A 20,961-nucleotide genomic window follows, 5' to 3' on the forward strand; every position below is an offset into this window, starting at 1 on the left:
AGTTTTGTGATGCCGTAAAAGGAAAATCGTTGATTGGTGTGGTATAACTAAAGTCCAATATAAAAAAAAAATGGATATGATGTTCCTTGTCACAGAATGTAGGATGGAAAAAGAAAGTGTTGGCTAAAGTGTTGTATATGCTTATTCATAGTAATCTCGAAACACCTGTGGAATTGAGAGTACGGGACGCATGCAAACCGAAAGACATATTACCCTTACTTTTGTATTTTTGTCATTTTGTGTAATGACCCGACTCCTTTCACTAAGCTAAGGTAATTACTTCAAAATAAACGACATTACAATTTAAACGAAAAGAGAGGGATACTAAAATTTTAATAAATACATTCAAATACTCATTCATAAATCATAATTTGGCAAAATAAGAAAAATGCTAGGTAAACATAGTTCTAGTTCGGGCCCTATCTAAAATTTAAAGAGAATCACATAAAATAATTAACAAGTTTCAATAAATTCAAATAAAATAATTAAAGTAAAAAAACATTGTAAGTATGAAAACGTGGAAGCAAATATCCTATGGCAAGTCACGAACCCTTCTTGTCATTTGCAAACTTTCCTCTTCTTCTACCTTTGTCTTAAATATTAAACATAGAAAAGAGTGAGTATAAATATATACTCAGTAAGTGACCAACCAAATTACTAGTCCCACTAGGTGTTAACTTCCCATTAGGATCCAGTAAGGAGGTACCCAAAACTATCGTGTGCCTGATGGAACACACTTAATCTAATGATCTCGTAGGAAAACTCTCATCTTTCGATCAACCCGAAGGAACACCCATGATATCAGGTTGTAAGTGATCTTGTCGGATCACTCATAAACAAATAAATCATGGTAGAGCACGACAATATGCAGATAGAGTAGAGTTGATTACTGTAGACTGTGATGCATGCGTGGCTGACAGAGCAACTTTGTTGTGACCTAGGTGGGGTCTTAAAGTCATGACCGACATTTTTTTATATTAAATAGGATGGGTTCTTTACATCCGTCTTATATAGTTTTTTTTTTCTTAAAATGAAAAACAATATGAAGGATATGGGTTCTCCCGTCCTTCCTAAAACTACTCTATTTTCCTAAATACTTCTTGAAGCTACCATATTTTCCTAAATAATTTGGCCAAAAGAATTATTTATAGTATATATAAAAGCTTCAGTGTGGATAAATTTTTTTCTCTCCATTATACACTTGAGTTTAGTTCTATGTCCAATTGAATATTTGGTTTTATGGCAAATTCATTTTTTTTTTTTGTAATATACATAATTATATAAAAGGCACACCCTCTCCCACTACTTTTTGAATTAATTTTACTTAACTTTAGTGGAATTAAAGTATGTACAATGAGAAAAGTTGAATGCAAATGGTTTTTCATTTATCCACCACTTATTTAATTAACTATACTTAAGTTTATTGGAATTAAAGTATAGGATGGAAAGAATTGGAATGCAAACCGTTTTTTATTGACATTTTAGAAATTAGTTATAAATTAAATATCTTTTAATTCTAATTAACAAAACAAATTTAAAAACTTGAAAGTTGAAAAGTTTTGTAACATTTTTTTCTACTATATAAAAAGCTTCCTCGATTTGTTTCTACCAACATTGTTATTGAGAAATTTGGAACCATCCAATGGATCATGTAAGGGGACAAGATTGGTATGTCAATCATTTAGCAAAAGTATTATACATGTTGAAATAGCAATGAGTGATCATACAGGAAAACAAGTTTTTCATTTAGCAAAAATATTATACATGCTAAAAAATAACAATTCCCCATTCATTTATGCTTTGCAGTGACAATTAACAAAGCACAAGAACAAACATTTCCTAATGTTGGAATATATCTTCATGAAAAATGTGTTTTTTCATAGAAAACTTTATGTTGCACTACGTAGAGAAATTTCAGTGAATATAGCAAAACTTTGGATCAAACCCATAAATGACAATAAGTTACCTTCAAATTGTAACAAAAAAAATATTGTTTATAAAGGAATTTTTTTTTTATATATATAAGTTTTACATTTAAATTCTTATGTTTTAATCTAATTATTGTAACTTCTTACTATTACATTTTGAATTTTATACTTTTAAATTTAGCACAACCTAAATATATATATATATATATATATATATATATATATATATATAGTTTACTATAATCTAAAGCTACGCATTATACGTGACATGGACGTGCCTTTTACTAGTTAACCTAGAAAGTTCAATTATAATTATCTTTCAATTAGTTATATTTAGAGTGAATGTGAAACTGAAAAAAAAATTACATATTAAAAATATATTAAAAGAAAAAAGAAAAAAATTATGTGGATGAAATTAAACAAATATTTTGATTCAATTCACCGTTAATTTGAAAGTGAAAGGTTTGGTTTTATTCTCCTACCTCTCTGCATATTGACAAACAAAATCCACACGATATTATATACTCTTTACATAGAGGGATAGTCGAAGGACGATTACAAAAGTTATTACTTATAGAGAGATAGCTATTAAACGTATAATCAAAACTTGTAATAACTTTTATTATAGAGAGATAGCTATTAAACGTATAATCAAAACTTGTAATAACTTTTAAATATATCAAAATTTATTAATTATAGATTCCATTCTCTATAGTTTCCCACCAATAATAGACTCTACCACTAATAAACGTTTACTAGGGATATATCCTATTATTTTTAGATTTCAAGAGCTAAATCGATAAAAAAATTTAGATACATTTTACTACACATTCGTAAATCTTTTGAATTATGTTATCTTTACAAATACTTTAAACATGATTGTTATACTTGCATATAGGTGTTTTTGGAGAATTAGTCTTAGACACTTTTCTTGCTTCCATTTTGTTGAAGGATAAATATATATGTATCCTAGTGGGTTGTTTTCAAAGGTCGGAATGCGTGACTTGATGCCTGGACCATACATTTATGCATATATGCTGAATAACATAAGAGGAGTATTGTGATAATGGAAAACGTTAATATTGTTAAGTGATTCTTGTGAACACTTTGAAAATATAATGTTTCCATAGGAAACGCCAATATATGTTTCCCCAAAGTCAATTTTGCAATAGTACACAAGGAGACAAACTAATCCCACTCTTAGAAAAGACCAATGGAAAAGAAAAATGAAGCACCCGATATGAACCACATTTATAGCCACATAACATTACCAATATTTTTATGCGTGGAAGATACGTCTATAGTTGATCTTTTAGTTATTTAGAAAACTTCTAGCATTTATTGGTGTGTGTACACCTAATTTACGTCACACTAAAATTTTTCTTTAACCATATATGATTTAAACGTGAAATATACTACTATTACTTTTATAGTTAATTTGAAAAACTTCAGATCTGTTTCAATTCATCACAACTCGAATTTCCAAATTTTGTCTCTATAGTTTTAATATTGTTATAGGTAATTTTAGATTTGATTGAATATAGATTGAAGGTTAGGGTAAGACCGATGAAAAATAAATCAAAATGAAATGAAATTCGTCTCAAATAGTAAATTCAAAAAGCAATTAGTCAACTGAACAATTATGATTTAATTAAATTGGATTACATGACGTTAATACAGTATCAACTAAACCTTTACTTGATGTTTTTAAAAGTGTCAAGTAATCGACTGTTAAGTATAGTCAGATTACTTGATACTAAAAAACTGTCAAGTATATGTTTACTTGACACTGTATTAACGTCAAGTAATCTATTGCACTTGACATTTTTTATGTACCAAGTAAGATCGTATACTTTGCCGTTTACGTGTCAAGTAAACGAATACCGTACGGTTTTTGCACGTTAAGTAAGATCGTATACTTGACACTATTTACACGTCAAGTAAGATTGTATACTTGACACTATTTACACATCAAATAAAATAGTATATTTGACACTATTTAGACATCAAGTAAAATTGTATAGTTGATGTAACGCTCCAAGTTAAGGTAATTTTAATCTTAATTATCTTAAGTTTAATTTTGGCTAATGTTGAAATTTTTTGGTGTTATTTGATGTAATTGTTGAAATTGTTTGTTTTAAGTGATTTGTAATTGAGGAAATTTTGATTAATTATATATGATTTTATAATTAATTGAATTTGAGGTAATTATATTATGAAGATAATATAATTATTTAAGGATATATTATTTTGGGGAAGATAAAAAGAAGATTTGATTGTCGAAGTTATTGAAGAGAGAGAGAAGATTTTAGTTAAAAGGGGAGATTTGATTGGACGTTTTAAATGTAGAGAGAGAATATTTCGATACTTATTAGGAAAAGAAAAATAATAATAATTTTATTATTATTATTTCTTAAATAGGTCTCGGGATGCGCATTATGACTATTCACCTTCCCTTCCAAGAAATCCTAACCACACAAAACCCTAGCAACCAATTACGTTGTTGCTGCTATTTAACCTTCTCCTCACAAGCCACATGTCTTCTCCGTCGTCCGTCGTCTCAGCCATCTTGATTTTGTCTGTCGTTTGCTCCCGCCGCGCTTTCATCTGCATCGATCGTCTGGCACATCGACCAATAGATACTGTCGACCAACATTGAAGAACCGTCAATAGTCATAAGCCATTGGCCATCATCGAACATCAGTCGAGCCTCGCACGGAACTCGAACCCATGCAAGTTGCCGCGTCTCTTCGTCGACTGTCGTTTTGTCAGCCGCGAAGTCAACCCAAGCTGTTTCTTCATCAATTGTCAGCCCTAGCTGCACGCACCTGAGCGAGCAGCCCCTACCCGAGTCGTCGCGTCTGCCTTCCCCTTTACCCAAGCCGTTTTGAGTCGTCAAGCTTATTTTGGCCCATTTTCACCTATTTTTGGTAAGTTTTGGTAAGTTCATTTGGGTTTTGGTTAATGCCCAGCACAGATTAATTTTGGACCCTAACTAATTTAATTTTAGATTAATTTAGTTAGATTTTAATTGGAAGTTTGGGCTGTGTAATTTTTCCAACCAAAGTTAAATTGGAATTCAACCTCAACCTTAGGTAAGTTTAACACAATGATTTTGAATCTTTAGGCAACTGTTAATTAAGTTGTGAGCTTAGTATTTTACCCTTACTGTTTAGGAATTTTTCTTAGAAAGCTTGATCTTGCTGTTAGGAATATCTTTGGATTAAGCTAATCTCAAGGTAAGAGATTCTCCTACTAGGCATATAAACTAAAGTAAGAGCTTGCATGTAATTTTCTATTGTGCATTGATGTAGCTAAGATGCATAATGAGTTTATGTTTATGATGACTGATAGTCATGACATAGTTTATGTTTAAGATGACTGATAGTTATTGACGTGAGATATGCTGATAATGTTGATGTTTATGCATGAAATATTAATCTCATGATTAAGAATGCTATGATTAATATTCATGTCATGCTTATGATGTTATGCTATGCTATATGCTATTGCTAAGGTGTACTATTAGCTTTATCTATTAAAGTCGTACCCACATGTCTATCCCTTGAAATCACCACTTTTTATGACTGTGTAGTCTGATAGGATCACCAGTCTAGTCTGTGATATGATATGTATATGAGTGGTTCGACAGGATCACTCACAATCCGATTGTCTTAGTGTTTCTTTCGAATTCACTAAAGACCAGTTTTGTCCAAGGTATTCCTTGTGTTCATCGAAGACAAGTTTTGTCCTAGGTGTTCCTTTGGGTTCACCAAAGACCAGATATGTTCCTACAGGATCACAGGTTGTGAGTGTTCGGGAACATGAGTTTAGGGATACCACTTTACTAGACTCTAACAGAAAGTTAACAGACACCTAACGTGACTAATAGTAGGTCCCTTACTGAGTATATTTTTATACTCACTCTTTTATGTTTAATTTTTCAAGTAGGGCTAGAGGTAATTAAGGGCATAGGAAAGTTGGCGAATGACAAGAAGTGATCGGTTACAGTGCCATAAGGAACATTTTTGTTTCCGCCTTTATGTTATTAGTTTTGATTTCAATTAATCTTTATGCATTTTCATTTTTACTCTTTTAAATTTAGATAGGGCTTGAGCTAGGATTTTATTTTTTTAAGATTTGTTTCTACTTACATTTGTTTATTTATGATTTTAATAAGTACTTAATGTTTTGATTATGAACTTTTTGTTTTATTTTTCCATTTTGATTTAAAAAGTTTTATTTTCCTTTAAGAAGTAATAATCTCAACTTAGTATAAAGAGTTGGATCGTTAAAGTTGACACTAAAAAACCGTCAAATAAAATAGTATATTTGATTCAAGATAGTATACTTGAGATGTATTTAACGTCATGTATACTATTTATTAATATATTAAGTATACAAATTTTCCATTTTATATTTCCTGCATTAGGTACATTCGTTTCAATAAAACATATCCATCAACAAAATAAACTTTCCAACAAGTAGTTACACAACAAAAAAAAAAAAAAAAATGACAAATAATTTCTTATAATAAGTAAACCAAAAATAATTTCACTATTCTAAACAATGTCAACAATTACACGATTTCAATCCAACTAAAATTTCCTATATGTTGCCTATTCCAAAATCAACAATAATAATAGCTATTATATATAACCAAAAACATGAATGTACATATACATCTTGAATGTACATATATGGTCATTATATACTTACAACATAAGAACATTGTTGTTATTCATATTATAAAACGAGAGATGATCATCGTTCTTAACATAAAACACAAAGTATAAGTAATATTAAATAATAAGAAATAGAGACATCACATTCCTCCAAATACCACAATGCTCTTAGATAAATCCAAACTTAAAGTCTCATCGATATAAAGTTACAGGTGAACTTCCAAATAAGATCTTCTCTAGTCATCAAAATGTTTTGCTCAATAAGAGATAATACTACCTGTGTACCTGAATAAAAATGTTATAAGTTCACCCATTTATATGCATTCTTATGCATGTTTTTAGCACTGAATTCACATTTTTCAAAAAAATATCTCCATGAAAAATAGACTCCTTCCACAATAATAAAAATGAACACATTGATATACTTAAGAATATTTTGTTGGCAAGAATAACTTAATTATAACTTCATCACATGGGTTTATCACTATCAATTTTTAAATCAAAAGATATTAAGATTATAAAACTATTTAAAATTTGAAGACAATGGAATTAATACGAAAATAAAGAAATGTAGTAGAAAATACAGCAGCAGTAAATGCCTCAATTTGACCACAGCAAATATCAAAATCAGTTAGAGGCTTAACATTTAATCCATGAGTTTTCTTAACTACCTTGGCCAGTTCATCACATAACCTTTGGACATGCCTTGTGTTCTAAAACTAGGCTTAGTACATTAGTTAAGAAGACAAATTGTATTAACAAACATACTAATTTGTAGATATTGAAATTATAAATTGGACAATAAACATGAAGGAAGGTGATGAGTGAGTAAAGAAGTTACGGAGAATGAAGGTAACTTCACCTATACTAGTTGAAATCGGAGTTAATGGCGAAAACAATGATGTTTTTTAGGGCGAGGGAAGTTGGAAAATCTGGAAGTCCAAGCTGCATTCCAAACGCCGACGGAGGTAGACGACGAAGCGACAAAGGGTGGGAGAAAAAGGGCGAGATGAAACACGTCGTGGCGGAACGAAAAGTGCCCTTCATTGTTGGGAACGAAAAGTTCCCAATTTTTTAGAGGAACCTAGTGGACCTATAGATCATGGGCTCCAACGATCCGAGATTAACTGGCTAAGCTCTTTTAAATCAAAATTAATCAACATTTGTTAACTAAAGAGTCGTTCCACTAAAGACTCTTAGTTGCACTCCCCTCACTATAGATATATTTCTGTCCATCTGATATAACCATGATAAGTAATTTGATCCTTCACAGGTTGTTTGTAATCTTGGCTGGGTCAAAATACCGTTTTACCCCCGAGACTACATCTTGTTCCTTGAGACCCACTGATCCACTATTGAACAATTGGTTTAAGGTCCAACCTATAAATCAAAATCCTTCTCGGACCAATGAGAAGGTGGGGCCCCTTGTTCAAGAATTGGATTCAATCCTTAAGGGAACAACCTATCTACTATCCCAGAAGTGGGTAGAGTGAATTCCATCTTGCACATATGTCCCTAGCTATTCACTCGGTCTTACCCCTGAAATGGGAGGTTGAGCTGCCCTCACCTATGCAGATCTAAGCATACTACTGAATGAACAGAAGTTCATAGTTAGCTCAGGATTAAGATCAAGTTACCTAGGTTATCATAAATGAAATAGTCAGTTTATAGTTTGCGGTTTTATAACTAAAAGTGACTACTTCGTGGTTCTAGTCTTATGCAAATCATTTACATAGGATGCCCCCACTCCCATGTCTCTACATGAATGATTCAGGATTACATCGTTTGTACTAACTACGGAGTGAGCCACATCCATAGTGTTTATCCAGAATAAGGTGCCCAACCTTATTCATACACTATAAACCATTTGGACTATTAACTTGAACTTAATCCATGTTTATGTCTCCACATAAAGTTCAAGTATATATGACAAACTAGTAAATAGCCTCGAGACCTTAAAATTATTGGTTTTAAGATTATAGCATTCAATAAATTTTATTGAATCAAATAACAAAGTATGAGTTTTAGGACACAAATTCCAACAAACTCCCACTTGGACTAAAACTCCAAGTAAGTTAGAATTTTATAATGAGAGAAAAGTATATATACATGAGTACAATAAACACATATATAAACTAGGGCATAAGCCCAATAAGTCGCCCACTTGTCCTAGTTTACAAACTACGTAGACCTAAACCAGGTAGGTGTCTCTGAACCACTTAGCCGTGAGAGCTTTTGTAAACGGATCATCCATGTTTTGCTCGGAGGTGATTTTTGTTACTATAACGTCTCCTCGATGTACGATTTCTCTGATAAGATGGTACTTTCGTTCAACGTGCTTTCCACGTTTATGACTTCTAGGTTCTCGTGATTTTGTAACTGACCACTGTTGTCACAATACAAGGTGATTGGAATATGCATATTTGGAACAACTTCCAAATCTGTTAAGAACTTTTTAAGCCATACTGCTTCTTTCGCTGCTTTGCAGGGAGCTACATATTCAACTTCCATAGTGGAGTCGGCAATACAGGATTGTTTTATGCTTCTCCATACTACTGCTCCTCCGTTCAGAATGAAAACTGATCCTAATGTAGATTTTCTAGCATCTTTATCAGTTTGAAAATCGGAGTCAGTGTATCCAGTAAGGATCAGATCCTTAAGACCATACACAAGAATGTAGTCTTTTGTTCTTCTAAGATATTTTAGAATATTCTTACGGCTGTCCAATGATCACATCCAGGATTGAATTGATATCTGTTAACTATTCTCACTGAATAGCAAATGTCAGGTCTAGTACATAACATTGCATTCATCAGGCTCCCAACAGCATAAGCATAAGGAATGTTACTTATATCCTCAATTTCTTGAGGTGTCTTTGAACATTGTTCTTTTGATAAATGAATTCCATATCTGTACAGCAACAAACCCTTTTTGGAATTCTGCATCTTATATCTTGACAACATTTTGTCTATATAAGATGTTTGAGACATGACTAGTGTCTTGTTCTTTCCGTTTAGAACTATTTGAATACCAAGAACATATTGTGCATTTCCCAAATCTTTCATTTGGAATTGCGTAGCTAGCCATTCCTTAATATCAGTTAGATGATTTATATCATTCCCAATGAGTAGAATGTCATCTACATACAGAACTAAGAATGCTACAGTAGAATTGATGATCCTTTTATAAACACAAGGTTCATCAACATTTTGTTCAAAACCATAAGATTTGATCGCAGTACGAAACCTTATATTCTAGGATCTAGAAGCTTGTTTTAATCCATAAATAGATTTTTGAAGCTTACAAATCTTTTGTTCTTGACCCTTTTGTATAAACCCCTCTGGTTGGACCATATAAATACTCTTTTCAAGATTATCGTTCAAAAAGGCTGTCTTGACGTCCACCTGCCAAATTTCATAATCATAAAAAGTGACAATAGACAAGCATATTCTTATCGACTTTATCATGGCAACAGGAGAGAAATTTTCTTCATAATCTATTCCCTCCTTTTGTTTATAACCTTTTACCACAAATCGAGCTTTGAAAGTCTGTACTTTACCAGCTTGGTCTCGTTTTCTCTTGTAGATCCATTTACAACCAATAGGTCTTACATCATTTGGTTGATCTACTAGAGTCCAGACAGAATTGGAATACATAGATTCCATTTCGAGGTCCATGGCTTTGATCCACTGGTCAGAGTCTACATCATTCATTGCCTTTTTAAAGGTCAATGGATCTTCTATTCCATCATCAAGTATGATTATTTAAGCTTTACTTAAACCCAAATAGCGGTCAGGTTTTCATATAACCCTCTCACTATGACGAGGTTCTCCCAACTCTTGAGAAGGATGTGTTTGACCAATATTCACTACTAGAAAAAGACCCTTTCTTGACGGTTTCTCGAAAAACCGTCAAGAAAGGGGCGGTTTAATGAAAAAATCGTCAAGAATTTTGATTAAAAGGCGGAGGGGAGACAATTTATAGAATTCTTGACGTTTTTGAAACGTCAAGTAATATGCAATGTTTCCTTGACGTTTTGGAACCGTCAAGTTGTTTATTTTACATTTTTGACATTTTTAAAACGTCAAGAATTATCATGAGTTTGATATTCTTGACGTTTTTTAAAACGTCAAATGTATATATTTATCCTTGACGTTTTAAAACTGTCAAGAAATATCGATAAATTCTTGACGTTTTAAAACGTCAAAAAATTTCATTTTCAAATTTATGGATGTTTCTTGACGTTTTAAAAACGTCAAGAATGTTTTAAAAAAAACCTATTTTTTTAAAAATATATTATTATTTTATATTATTTTTAAAATTTTATTATTATTATTAAATTTATTTTTCTAAAAAAAACCCTAGAGATTTCATCTAATTAACTTTTCTTCTTCTTCCTCATCTAACTTCTCCAAACGGCGGCACGCTCCCACGAGAAAGTCTTCGACGGCTGCACGCTTCGACGACAGTAGCTGCGACGGTCCTAGGCTTCGACGACCGCAACTTCGACGGCGGCACGCTTCGACGGCAGCAGCTTCGACGACGACCACCGCCTCGCGCCATTCATCGCGTCAATCAGGCTGCGACAACCGCCGCGTCTCTTCCGACGACAACCGCCTAACGACAACCGCCGCATCACCTCATTCATCGACGACTACCCAGCCGTAAGTCATTTTATCATAGTTTATTATTTGGTTTCGGAGTTTGAGTTCAAAGTTGAAGATGTTGCATATCTGAGTTACTTTAGCTAACTGTCTGTGTTTTTCTTAGCAATCTAAGTTGACGACTACCCCCCCCCCCCCCTCAACTGTGTTTTTCTTAGCAATCTGAGTTAAAATGTAAAATCTTTTTTGTTTTTTTCTTCTATTTTCTCAATTTTACATCTTCAGATCTCTTAATCAATCCCCACACCTATCCATTTCTTCTAGATGGGAACTCTTTTAAGTACTATTACAAGAGGACAATTTTACAACCTTACTTACCAAAGACTTGATGCAAAAAATGCACTGATTGCATTGACACATGTTGCATATCTGTCCAATAAGAAAGACATTACACATTAGGAATAGATAAATATTGCACATAAAAAAGTTTGAAAAAACCAATTATACCTTAACTTTTCATTTCTCAGAGCACTTGCATTTCAAAAGTCATTTTGAATGGAGATACAACCTGTGAAATTGGAATCTAATTACCCTAGCTACCCAAATTTGGATAAGTAGATTAATTGATTGAAGCATTGTTGCCTGTTGGTAACTATTACTAGCTGTCACAGGTTGAAAATTGTGTAGAACTTCCTAATCCCTTTTCTGTATGCTAAAAAGTGGCTACCACTAGGGAAGTGGAAGATAACTATGGCAATTACTAACACCAACTTAACAATCATCTCTTTACCAAGGGAATCCAATCTGACATGAGTCCATATAATAATGATGAGGTTCAGGAAATTTTATACGTTTAAAACACATTGATTTATTTAGAACTTTTAATTTTGTTGCAGTTTTGGTAAATTTCCAAAGTTATTTTTTTTAAAAAAAAAAGGTTGAAAATTCTATCTAATTTTAATGGAATTCAGTCCATAAAAGGTTAAATTTTATTCAACTTGATTATATACTAATACTAGTATTCAGACAAGTATGGTTCAAAATTAGACAATAATAAAATAACTTACAAGTATGGTTCAAAATTAAAAAATAATAATTAGAAAAAAATAAGTTATTGTATGTAAAGGACAAAAATGGATTGAAATTATAAAGGCTAAAATGGAACCAACTTAAAAATAAAATGATAACTTTTGATAAAAAAAAACGCCATATTGTTATTATCATGACCAACTAAAATTCAGCACTAAATTATTACATTAGAGAAATTACATATCCAATCCCTTCCTTTTCCTATTTATTATGCAACGGTAGAAGTCATGCTTTGAAGAAAGTTATGATTAAGGAAAATGAAAAGTGGAACTTTCTTACCCTTTGCTCTGTGTCCTGTGTTCATCAAAATATCGTACCATACTTCATTAAATAGTTGGTAATGAGGACCAATGACAATGTTACAAGTTGATATTAGCAAAAATTAGAAGGTTGAAAGTAACTTAAACCTTATAGTATCCCAAACTTTCTTTGTCACTTTTTTTTTCCCTTTTTGTGTTGCCATCAAATTTTCTAAGTTGATTCAACCATCCATAGACTTGGGCAAGGAGATTGAGGGGATATGAAGTTTCTTGATGTTTGTTTCTTATTCCTTTGTATTTTGATTGTTGGATTTTAATGTTATAGATTTAGTTATGGCCTATAGTAACTTGTATTCTTTTTGTTAGTAGAAGTTGCTAAAATCTTGTATTTCTTGTATTCTTTCATATGAATTTCTTTCATATTATGAATTTCTTGTATTCTTTCATATATCTCAACAAGACTTTTTGAACTAATTTAATTTACTTTATTTTTCAATAGATTTACAATTATGGATAAATCATGGATGCATAAAAGTAGATTATCCAAAGAATATGAGTTGGGCGTGGAAAATTTCATCAAGTTTGGATTTTCGAATACAAGTACCTCTTACATTCGTTGTCCTTGTTTGAAATGTGGGAATTGTGAAAAGCATAGTAGAAAGGATGTTAGAGATCATTTATATGTTAATGGTATTGATGAAAGTTATAAAATTTGGTTTTGGCATGGTGAAGCACTTCCTAACTCATCTTTCTATGGAGAATGTTCAAAGTTTGACACACATACATGTGAAGAGAATGATGTTGGAAGTGTAAAAGAAATGATTGAAGTTGTTCACGAGGAGTATTCAAAAGACCCAAATGGATTTGAGAAGTTGCTTATTGATGCTGAAAAACCATTGTATGAAGGATGTAAAAAGTACACCAAGTTGTCTACTCTAGTTAAATTGTATAATTTAAAAGTTAGATATGCATGGAGTGATATTAGTTTTTCAGAATTACTTAAAACTTTGAAGGAAATTCTGCCAACTACCAATGAACTCCCAAATTCATTGTACGAAGCAAAGAAAACATTAGGTGCATTAGGAATGGAATATGAAAAGGTTCATGCATGTCCTAATAATTGTTGTCTCTATAGGAAAGAATTTGCTAATGCAACAGAATGTCCTGAATGTGGTCAATCGAGGTGGAAAAACGTTAAGGATAGAAATAAAGAGAGAAAGCAAATTCCCTCAAAAGTGATATGGTACTTCCCACCCATTCCACGATTTAAAAGGCTATTTAGAAGTATTGAATGTGCTGAAAACCTGACTTGGCATGCTAGTGAAAGAATTGAGGATGGTAAGTTACGACATCCCGCGGACTCTCCAGCATGGAAGTTAGTAGACTTTAAATGGCCAGACTTTGGTTCTGAACCTAGAAATCTTCGTTTAGCATTGTCAACTGATGGAGTAAATCCTCATGGTGACATGAGTTCTAAATACAGTTGTTGGCCAATAGTGATGGTTATTTATAATCTTCCACCATGGTTGTGTATGAAAAGAAAATACATGATGCTATCAATGCTAATTTCAGGGCCAAAACAACCAGGGGATGATATAGGCACATACTTAGCACCAGTAATTGAAGACTTAAAACTTTTATGAGAAAATGGTGTTGAATGTTATGATGCTTATTGAGAAGAAGTATTCAACTTAAGGTCGGTTTTGTTGTGGACAATCAATGATTTTCCTGCATATGGTAACCTCAGTGGATGTTGTGTTAAAGGGTATAAGGCATGCCCAATTTGTGGAGATAATACAAATTCTATAAGGTTACGACATGGGAAGAAAATAGCATACCTAGGACATCGAAGATTTTTAGCACGCGATCATCCGTACCGACGTCAAAAAAAGTCATTCAACGGTAAAAAAGAACTTGGTACAATTCCAGAACCACTTTCTGGGGAGGATGTGTACTTGAAATTGAAAGATCTTGAATTTCCTAAAGGAAAGAAGATCCATAAGAACCTATCGATGAACAGAAGTGAAAAGATTTGTTGGAATAGGTTATCTTCCTTTTTTGAGTTGCCATATTGGAAAGATCTTCATGTTAGACATTGTTTAGATGTGATGCACATCGAAAAAATGTTTGCATGAATATCTTAGGTACGCTTCTTGATATTCCTGGTAAAAGTAAGGATGGGTTGAATGCTAGACGTGATTTAGTTGATCTAAAACTTCGACCAGAGCTTGCCCCTATTAGTAGTGAGAAGAAAATATTCATTCCTCCTGTGTGTTATACTCTTACAAAGGAAGAAAAACGATGTGTTTTGAAGACTTTGTCAAGAATAAAGGTTCCCGAAGGTTACTTTTCCAATATTAGAAACCTTGTGTCAATGACAGATTTAAAACTTAATAGTTTAAAATCTCATGATTGTCATGTGCTCATACAACAGTTGTTTCCCATTGCGATAAGATCGGTGCTACCGAAACATGTTCGTTATGCTATTACTAGGTTGTGCATCTTTTTCAATTCTGTATGCAACAAGGTGTTAGATGCGCAACAATTAGACAAGTTGGAAGAAGATATTGTGGTAACATTGTGTTTATTTGAAAAGTATTTTCCCCCTTCATTCTTCACAATCATGATTCATCTCACAGTACACATAGTTAGGGAAGTCAAACTTTGTGGCCCTATATATCTTCGATGGATGTATCCCTTTGAAAGATTCATGAAAGTCATCAAAAACTCTATGAGGAATAGATATCGTCCAGAAGGTTGTATTGCCGAAAGTTATTTAATAGAAGAAGCTATTGAATTTTGTTCTGATTTCTTATCTGGAGTGGATCCCGTTGGGCTTGGGACTCGCAAGTCACAAGACCATTTAGACACTTCAAACATTGGTAGGCCGTTGTCAATGGGAGTTCCATTCAAACCTGAACAAGAACTTCTACGTCAAGCTCATCGATATGTGTTGGAAAATACGATTGATGTTCAACCATATATGGAGTAAGTTTATTCATTGATTTCTTCATTCTTTCATTCACTTTTAAATAATTAAATCTAACTATATTACAATGTTTGATTGATGACTACAAAGAAAACATATGAAGGCTTTGCAACTACAATATCCGAACAAGTCTAAAAATCAGAAATGGCTTCAAGAGGAACATAATCGAACTTTTATACATTGGTTACGAGAAGAGGTACAGTGTTCAACTTTGTAATTTAGTTATACATGTTATGTGTTGAACTTGAAATAATAATTTTTGTGGTAGGTATCAACTGAGCTTGAAGTTGGAAATAATGGAGTTTCAGATAACTTAAGGTGGATTGCTCATGGCCCTCATCCATTTGTTATTACATATAGTGGTTATGCAATAAACGGATGTCGCTATCACACAAAATCTTCTGAGAAGGATCGAAGTGTACAAAACAATGGAGTTAGTTTAGTTGCAAAAACAATGCAAGTGTCTAGTTATAAAGATAAAAATCCCGTCATTGGAGATATGTCATTCTATGGAGTGATACAAGAGATATGGGAACTCAATTATAATACGTTTAATGTTCCGGTGTTTAAATGCAATTGGGTTCAGAATAGTGGTGGTGTTTGGATCGATGAACTTGGTTATACTTTAGTTGATTTAAATACAGTAGGACACAAGTCAGACTCATTTATACTAGCAAGCCAAGCAAAGCAAGTGTTTTATATTGAGGATCCAAGTGATGTTAGATGGTCAGTTGTACTCACTCCACCACAAAGAGACTTTGAAGATAGATATAATGACGATGAACTTGGTGATACAATACTTCGGTGTGAAGGAATACCCAATGATATGCCAGATGTCTATTTAAACAATGATTTGGATGAAAATGTCTCAACGTACGTAAGGTCAGATTGTGAAGGCACATGGATACCTACATAATATTATAATGGTGTGTTCACAATTACAAACAAGTACACCATAAGTTTATTTATGATTGATTTATTATTGTTTATTATTGTTTAAAATTTGTATATCATGCTAATTTTTTCTTCATTTTGATTGACGCTTCGCATAATATAATATGGACGATCTTAATGAAGAAGTTGGTGTCGGTGAGTTGAATGCAACAGTTGAAGAAACCCCAAAAGAGTTGAAGCGACGACGAGGACCTACTATTATGTTTGATGTAACTCGCATTAGAAGTTTGGGAGACAAGAAGGTGGTGAGGTACAATGAAGACGGAGCACCTATTGGTGAGAATGGAGCGAAGTTAAAGTCTTTCATAGGGTCTGCAACCCATTATCATGTCCCTATCACATATATGTCTTGGAAAAGTGTGCCTGCAGAACTGAAAGATAAGATATTCACTACAGTTGAGGTATATATAACTTGTTCTTCTTGATAATGTTAACTTATTATATTTGATAATGTTCTTGTTGTATGGACACTTGATTAAGTACTTTTATTATATTTAGGCTGCATTCGTCATTGATCCAAGATATAGGAAAAACGTTCTCCAAACTGCAGGTATTTCGTTTCGTCAGTTTAAGAACTAGCTAACAACGAAATACATCATCCCGCATAAAGATGAACCACAATTGCTTAAAGTTCCACCTGAAAAGTATTCCTTCATTGAGCAAAATCACTGGGAAGAGTTTGTAAGGTCAAGGTTATCAGAGACCTTTCAGGTATGAATAAGTTTTATACATGAAAATCATTCGGAATAATTTTTGCTACTTTCTCATTAACAAATACATTTGGATATAGGAAAAAAGAAAATTACAACAAGATAGACGATCGAAGAATAAATACAATCATAGAATCTCAATGAAAGGGTATGCCAATCTTAAGGAGGAAATGGTAAGATATTTAGATGTCTAAGGAGGAAACTCCCATTTTTGTAGTTTGTTCTTTCTTTGTTGCCAAAGAAACCTTATAGAATTTGGGATGTCTGGTTGGATATCTGGTGTAATGCTCCTCTTTGCTTGCGTGGTATAAGTTTGTTTGTTTCTTGTAAATGGTTGCATAAAAAGTTGTAAGTTTGTTGTTTGTTTCTTGTAAATGGTTGCATAAAAAGTTGTAACTAGGATTCTTGTACGAATTTGTCATGGGAGGGGGGGGGGGGGAGGGTGTTGTTTGTTTCTTGTAAATGGTTGCATAAAAAGTTGGGGGGGGGGGGGGTTGTTTGTTTCTTGTAAATGGTTGCATAAAAAGTTGTAAGTTTGTTGTTTGTTTCTTGTAAATGGTTGCATAAAAAGTTGTAAGTTTGTTGTTTGTTTATTGTAAATGGTTGCATAGAAAGTTGTAACTAGGATTCTTGTACGAATTTGTCATGGGCGGGGGGGGGGGGGGGGGGGGAGGGTGGTGTTTGTTTCTGTAAATGGTTGCATAAAAAGTTGGGGGGGGGGGGGTTGTTTGTTTCTTGTAAATGGTTGCATAAAAAGTTGTAAGTTTGTTGTTTGTTTCTTGTAAATGGTTGCATAAAAAGTTGTAACTAGGATTCTTGTACGAATTTGTCATGGGAGGGGGGGGGGGGGAGAGGGTGTTGTTTGTTTCTTGTAAATGGTTGCATAAAAAGTTGGGGGGGGGGGGGGGGTTGTTTGTTTCTTGGAAATGGTTGCATAAAAAGTTGTAAGTTTGTTGTTTGTTTCTTGTAAATGGTTGCATAAAAAGTTGTAAGTTTGTTGTTTGTTTCTTGTAAATGGTTGAATAAAAAGTTGTAACTAGGATTCTTGTACGAATTTGTCATGGGAGGGGGGGGGGGAGGGTGTTGTTTGTTTCTTGTAAATGGTTGCATAAAAAGTTGTAAGTTTGTTGTTTGTTTCTTGTAAATTTTGCTTTATACCAAAAATGGCATACAAGCTAATATGTTCACCAATTGAACTCCATGTTCTCGAATGAAGAAGGATGGTTCAAATGAAGTTTATGTTGATCGAGCTAAACTATGGAAGAAAGCTCGAGTTAACAAGCAAGGACAGTACGACAACGACGACATTCAGCAAGTCGTCCATAAAATAGTAAGTCATTACATGTAAATCACACATTTCAATTATCCATTACATAAGCAATCATTTCTATAACTTACATTAATTTTGCTATCTTTTTAGGATGAGATATCAATGAATACAGATTCATCATCTATGAATAGACACTGTTCGAATGATGTATTAACACAAGCATTGGGTACGAAAGAGCACAATGGTCGTGTGCGTGGGGTTGGTGGATACGTTACTCCAACAACGTACTTTCATTCAGTTAAGAAAATATCAAAAGATGAGGCGAACATTCTAGTTGAGAATGAAGAGCTCCGTAGGCGAGTTAGTGAATTAGAGGCACAAATTTGCTCAAACTTATCTACACCGTTGTCTGCACACGGGAGTTGTTCAAGGCCAATAGTGTTAGAGGGGATTGAAGAGAAGGGTAAGAGAATAGAAGTGGAATCGTTGGACAAACCAAAACATAAGGAAAAGAAAGGGAAGGAGGTGATGAAGATGAATGAACCAGAGTTGAACGTCTTGAAGGTATGTAATCCACTATTAAACTCGAATGTCTAATATTGTACGTCATACTGAATTTGGATGTTCTTGAATTAGGAGAGGGACTTAATAAAAATGCCTACAAAAGTTGTATGTGAATCAAAATCAACTTTGCCATTAGCGTTGAAGTCGATTCCCAGATATGCTGAGAAGGTAATGGAGAAAGATTCCAGCATCACTTTTTCACTACCTGCTGACCTTTTTGGCGTTAGTCGAAAGACTTTTGTGCTTCGAGAGGATATCGTTGATCTTTGTAACATGAACGAAGTGAAAATGTTTATATTGGTGGCCTATATGATGTAAGTCAATTTCATTCATTTGCATCTAAATTTATGTATCTCTTTTACGAGTTTATATATTTTGTAGGTACTTGTATTCGTCTGTTAGTGGTTCGAAAGAAAATATGCAGTATGTCTTTGTAGATCCGTCCCTAATCTCTTCTGGAAACACACAAGAATCTCGAATTCGAAACTTGTGTAGTAGATTGATGGTGTCCAAACCCGACCAAGTAGTTCTTGCTCCTTTTAATCCTGGGTAAGTTTAGTTAGGGTATTGGTTGCATTGACAATAAAATAGTACTTACATTTTTGTATAATTAGGGGTCATTGGGCACTGCTTGCTATAAATGCGTATGAGGATACAGTGTTTTACCTTGACTCGCTAAGGACGACATCAAAAGAAACTACAAGATGTGTAACCGACACGTAAGTTTAATCTTTTATATCATGTAGTGCTCTTAATTCTAATGCATGTACAATATTCTAAGATATGTGCAATCTTATCTTGGCAAAACAGAGCAATAGCAATATTTCACTCGCAAAAGAACATTAATAAAAGCAGGAAACAAACTTTATGGCGAACAGTAAAGGCAAGTATAAATATTTAAATTCAATTGTATTTTGTAGATAACTAGCAATTAAGACTAGTCCGTTATTCTAATTTATTGTTTTTATAGTGTCCACTACAAGTCGGGAGCACTACGTGTGGATACTATGTCATGAAGTATATGAGAGAAATTGTAAATAGGGGAAGCATTGTCATCTCGGATTCGGTTATGTTATATATCAAACTATTTCTTTTGTACGTATAATAATTTTCATGAATACTAATTCATTTATTTTGCATGTCTACAGATTGATACACGAAAATCATACTCACAAACCGAGTTAGATGAGGTGCGGGTTGAGTTTGTAGAGTTTTTGGGTCCGTACATGTGATCTACGACTTATGACGTCATCTCTGAAAAAGGAAATTAACTTTATTTTTTGTGGCTGATTTTTTGAAATGTTCATATGGAGGGTAGAGGTTAATTGATATACTTTTGAGACTTTGTAGAGGATTAGAGTTTAGGTGAATTGTTGATAGGTGAACTGTTCATATATGTAGGGGGTTGCCATTATGAAAGTTTATGGATTGGGGATGATATACTTTTGGGCTAGGTTAGTTAAATAGATGATGTTTAGTTCAATTCTTGGAAATCTGTTGAAATTGTTTATATATATATATATTGGTTTTGTAAATGATATATGAATATGATGCAAAGTTTTGGAAATGATATTGAATGGATGATGTTTAGTTGCCATTTGATGTATATTTGTCGTTTATATGTAGTTGAATTTTTGGACCAATGGGAGCATAATACAGGAAGAATAATATAAAATAAATTACAATTAAAAAATGAAAAGTTGCTTGACGGTTTTCAAATGTCATTAACAATACATTTCTTGATGGTTTGCAAATGTCATAAATAACAAAATTCTTGACGGTTCTAAAATGTCATTAAAAAGCACTCTTGACGGTTTCCAAATGTCATGGCAAAGAGTACTCTTGACGGTTATCAAATGTCATGAAAAATTAACTCTTGACGGTTTGTAAATGTCATGAAAATTGAAT

The 20,961-nt window shown here is 33.1% G+C and overlaps 2 protein-coding genes across 2 annotated transcripts; both read left to right on the forward strand.

Annotated features, from left to right (window-relative positions):
- Nucleotides 1-16,603: 16,603 nt before the first annotated feature.
- On the forward strand, nucleotides 16,604-17,208 carry LOC127148903 (uncharacterized). Its single transcript, XM_051083333.1, has 2 exons — nucleotides 16,604-16,910; nucleotides 17,008-17,208. The coding sequence occupies exons 1-2, from the start codon at nucleotides 16,614-16,616 to the stop codon at nucleotides 17,086-17,088; spliced, it is 378 nt and encodes a 125-aa protein (XP_050939290.1). The 5' UTR covers nucleotides 16,604-16,613; the 3' UTR covers nucleotides 17,089-17,208.
- A 2,248-nt stretch (nucleotides 17,209-19,456) lies between these two features.
- On the forward strand, nucleotides 19,457-20,599 carry LOC127148856 (uncharacterized). The gene is made up of 5 exons (XM_051083234.1): nucleotides 19,457-19,602; nucleotides 19,668-19,772; nucleotides 19,864-19,936; nucleotides 20,024-20,119; nucleotides 20,202-20,599. The coding sequence occupies exons 1-5, from the start codon at nucleotides 19,472-19,474 to the stop codon at nucleotides 20,283-20,285; spliced, it is 489 nt and encodes a 162-aa protein (XP_050939191.1). The 5' UTR covers nucleotides 19,457-19,471; the 3' UTR covers nucleotides 20,286-20,599.
- The last annotated feature ends 362 nt before the right edge of the window (nucleotides 20,600-20,961 follow it).

This window comes from Cucumis melo, chromosome 4, assembly GCF_025177605.1.
Source record: "Cucumis melo cultivar AY chromosome 4, USDA_Cmelo_AY_1.0, whole genome shotgun sequence".
NCBI classification, from domain to species: Eukaryota; Viridiplantae; Streptophyta; class Magnoliopsida; order Cucurbitales; family Cucurbitaceae; genus Cucumis; species Cucumis melo.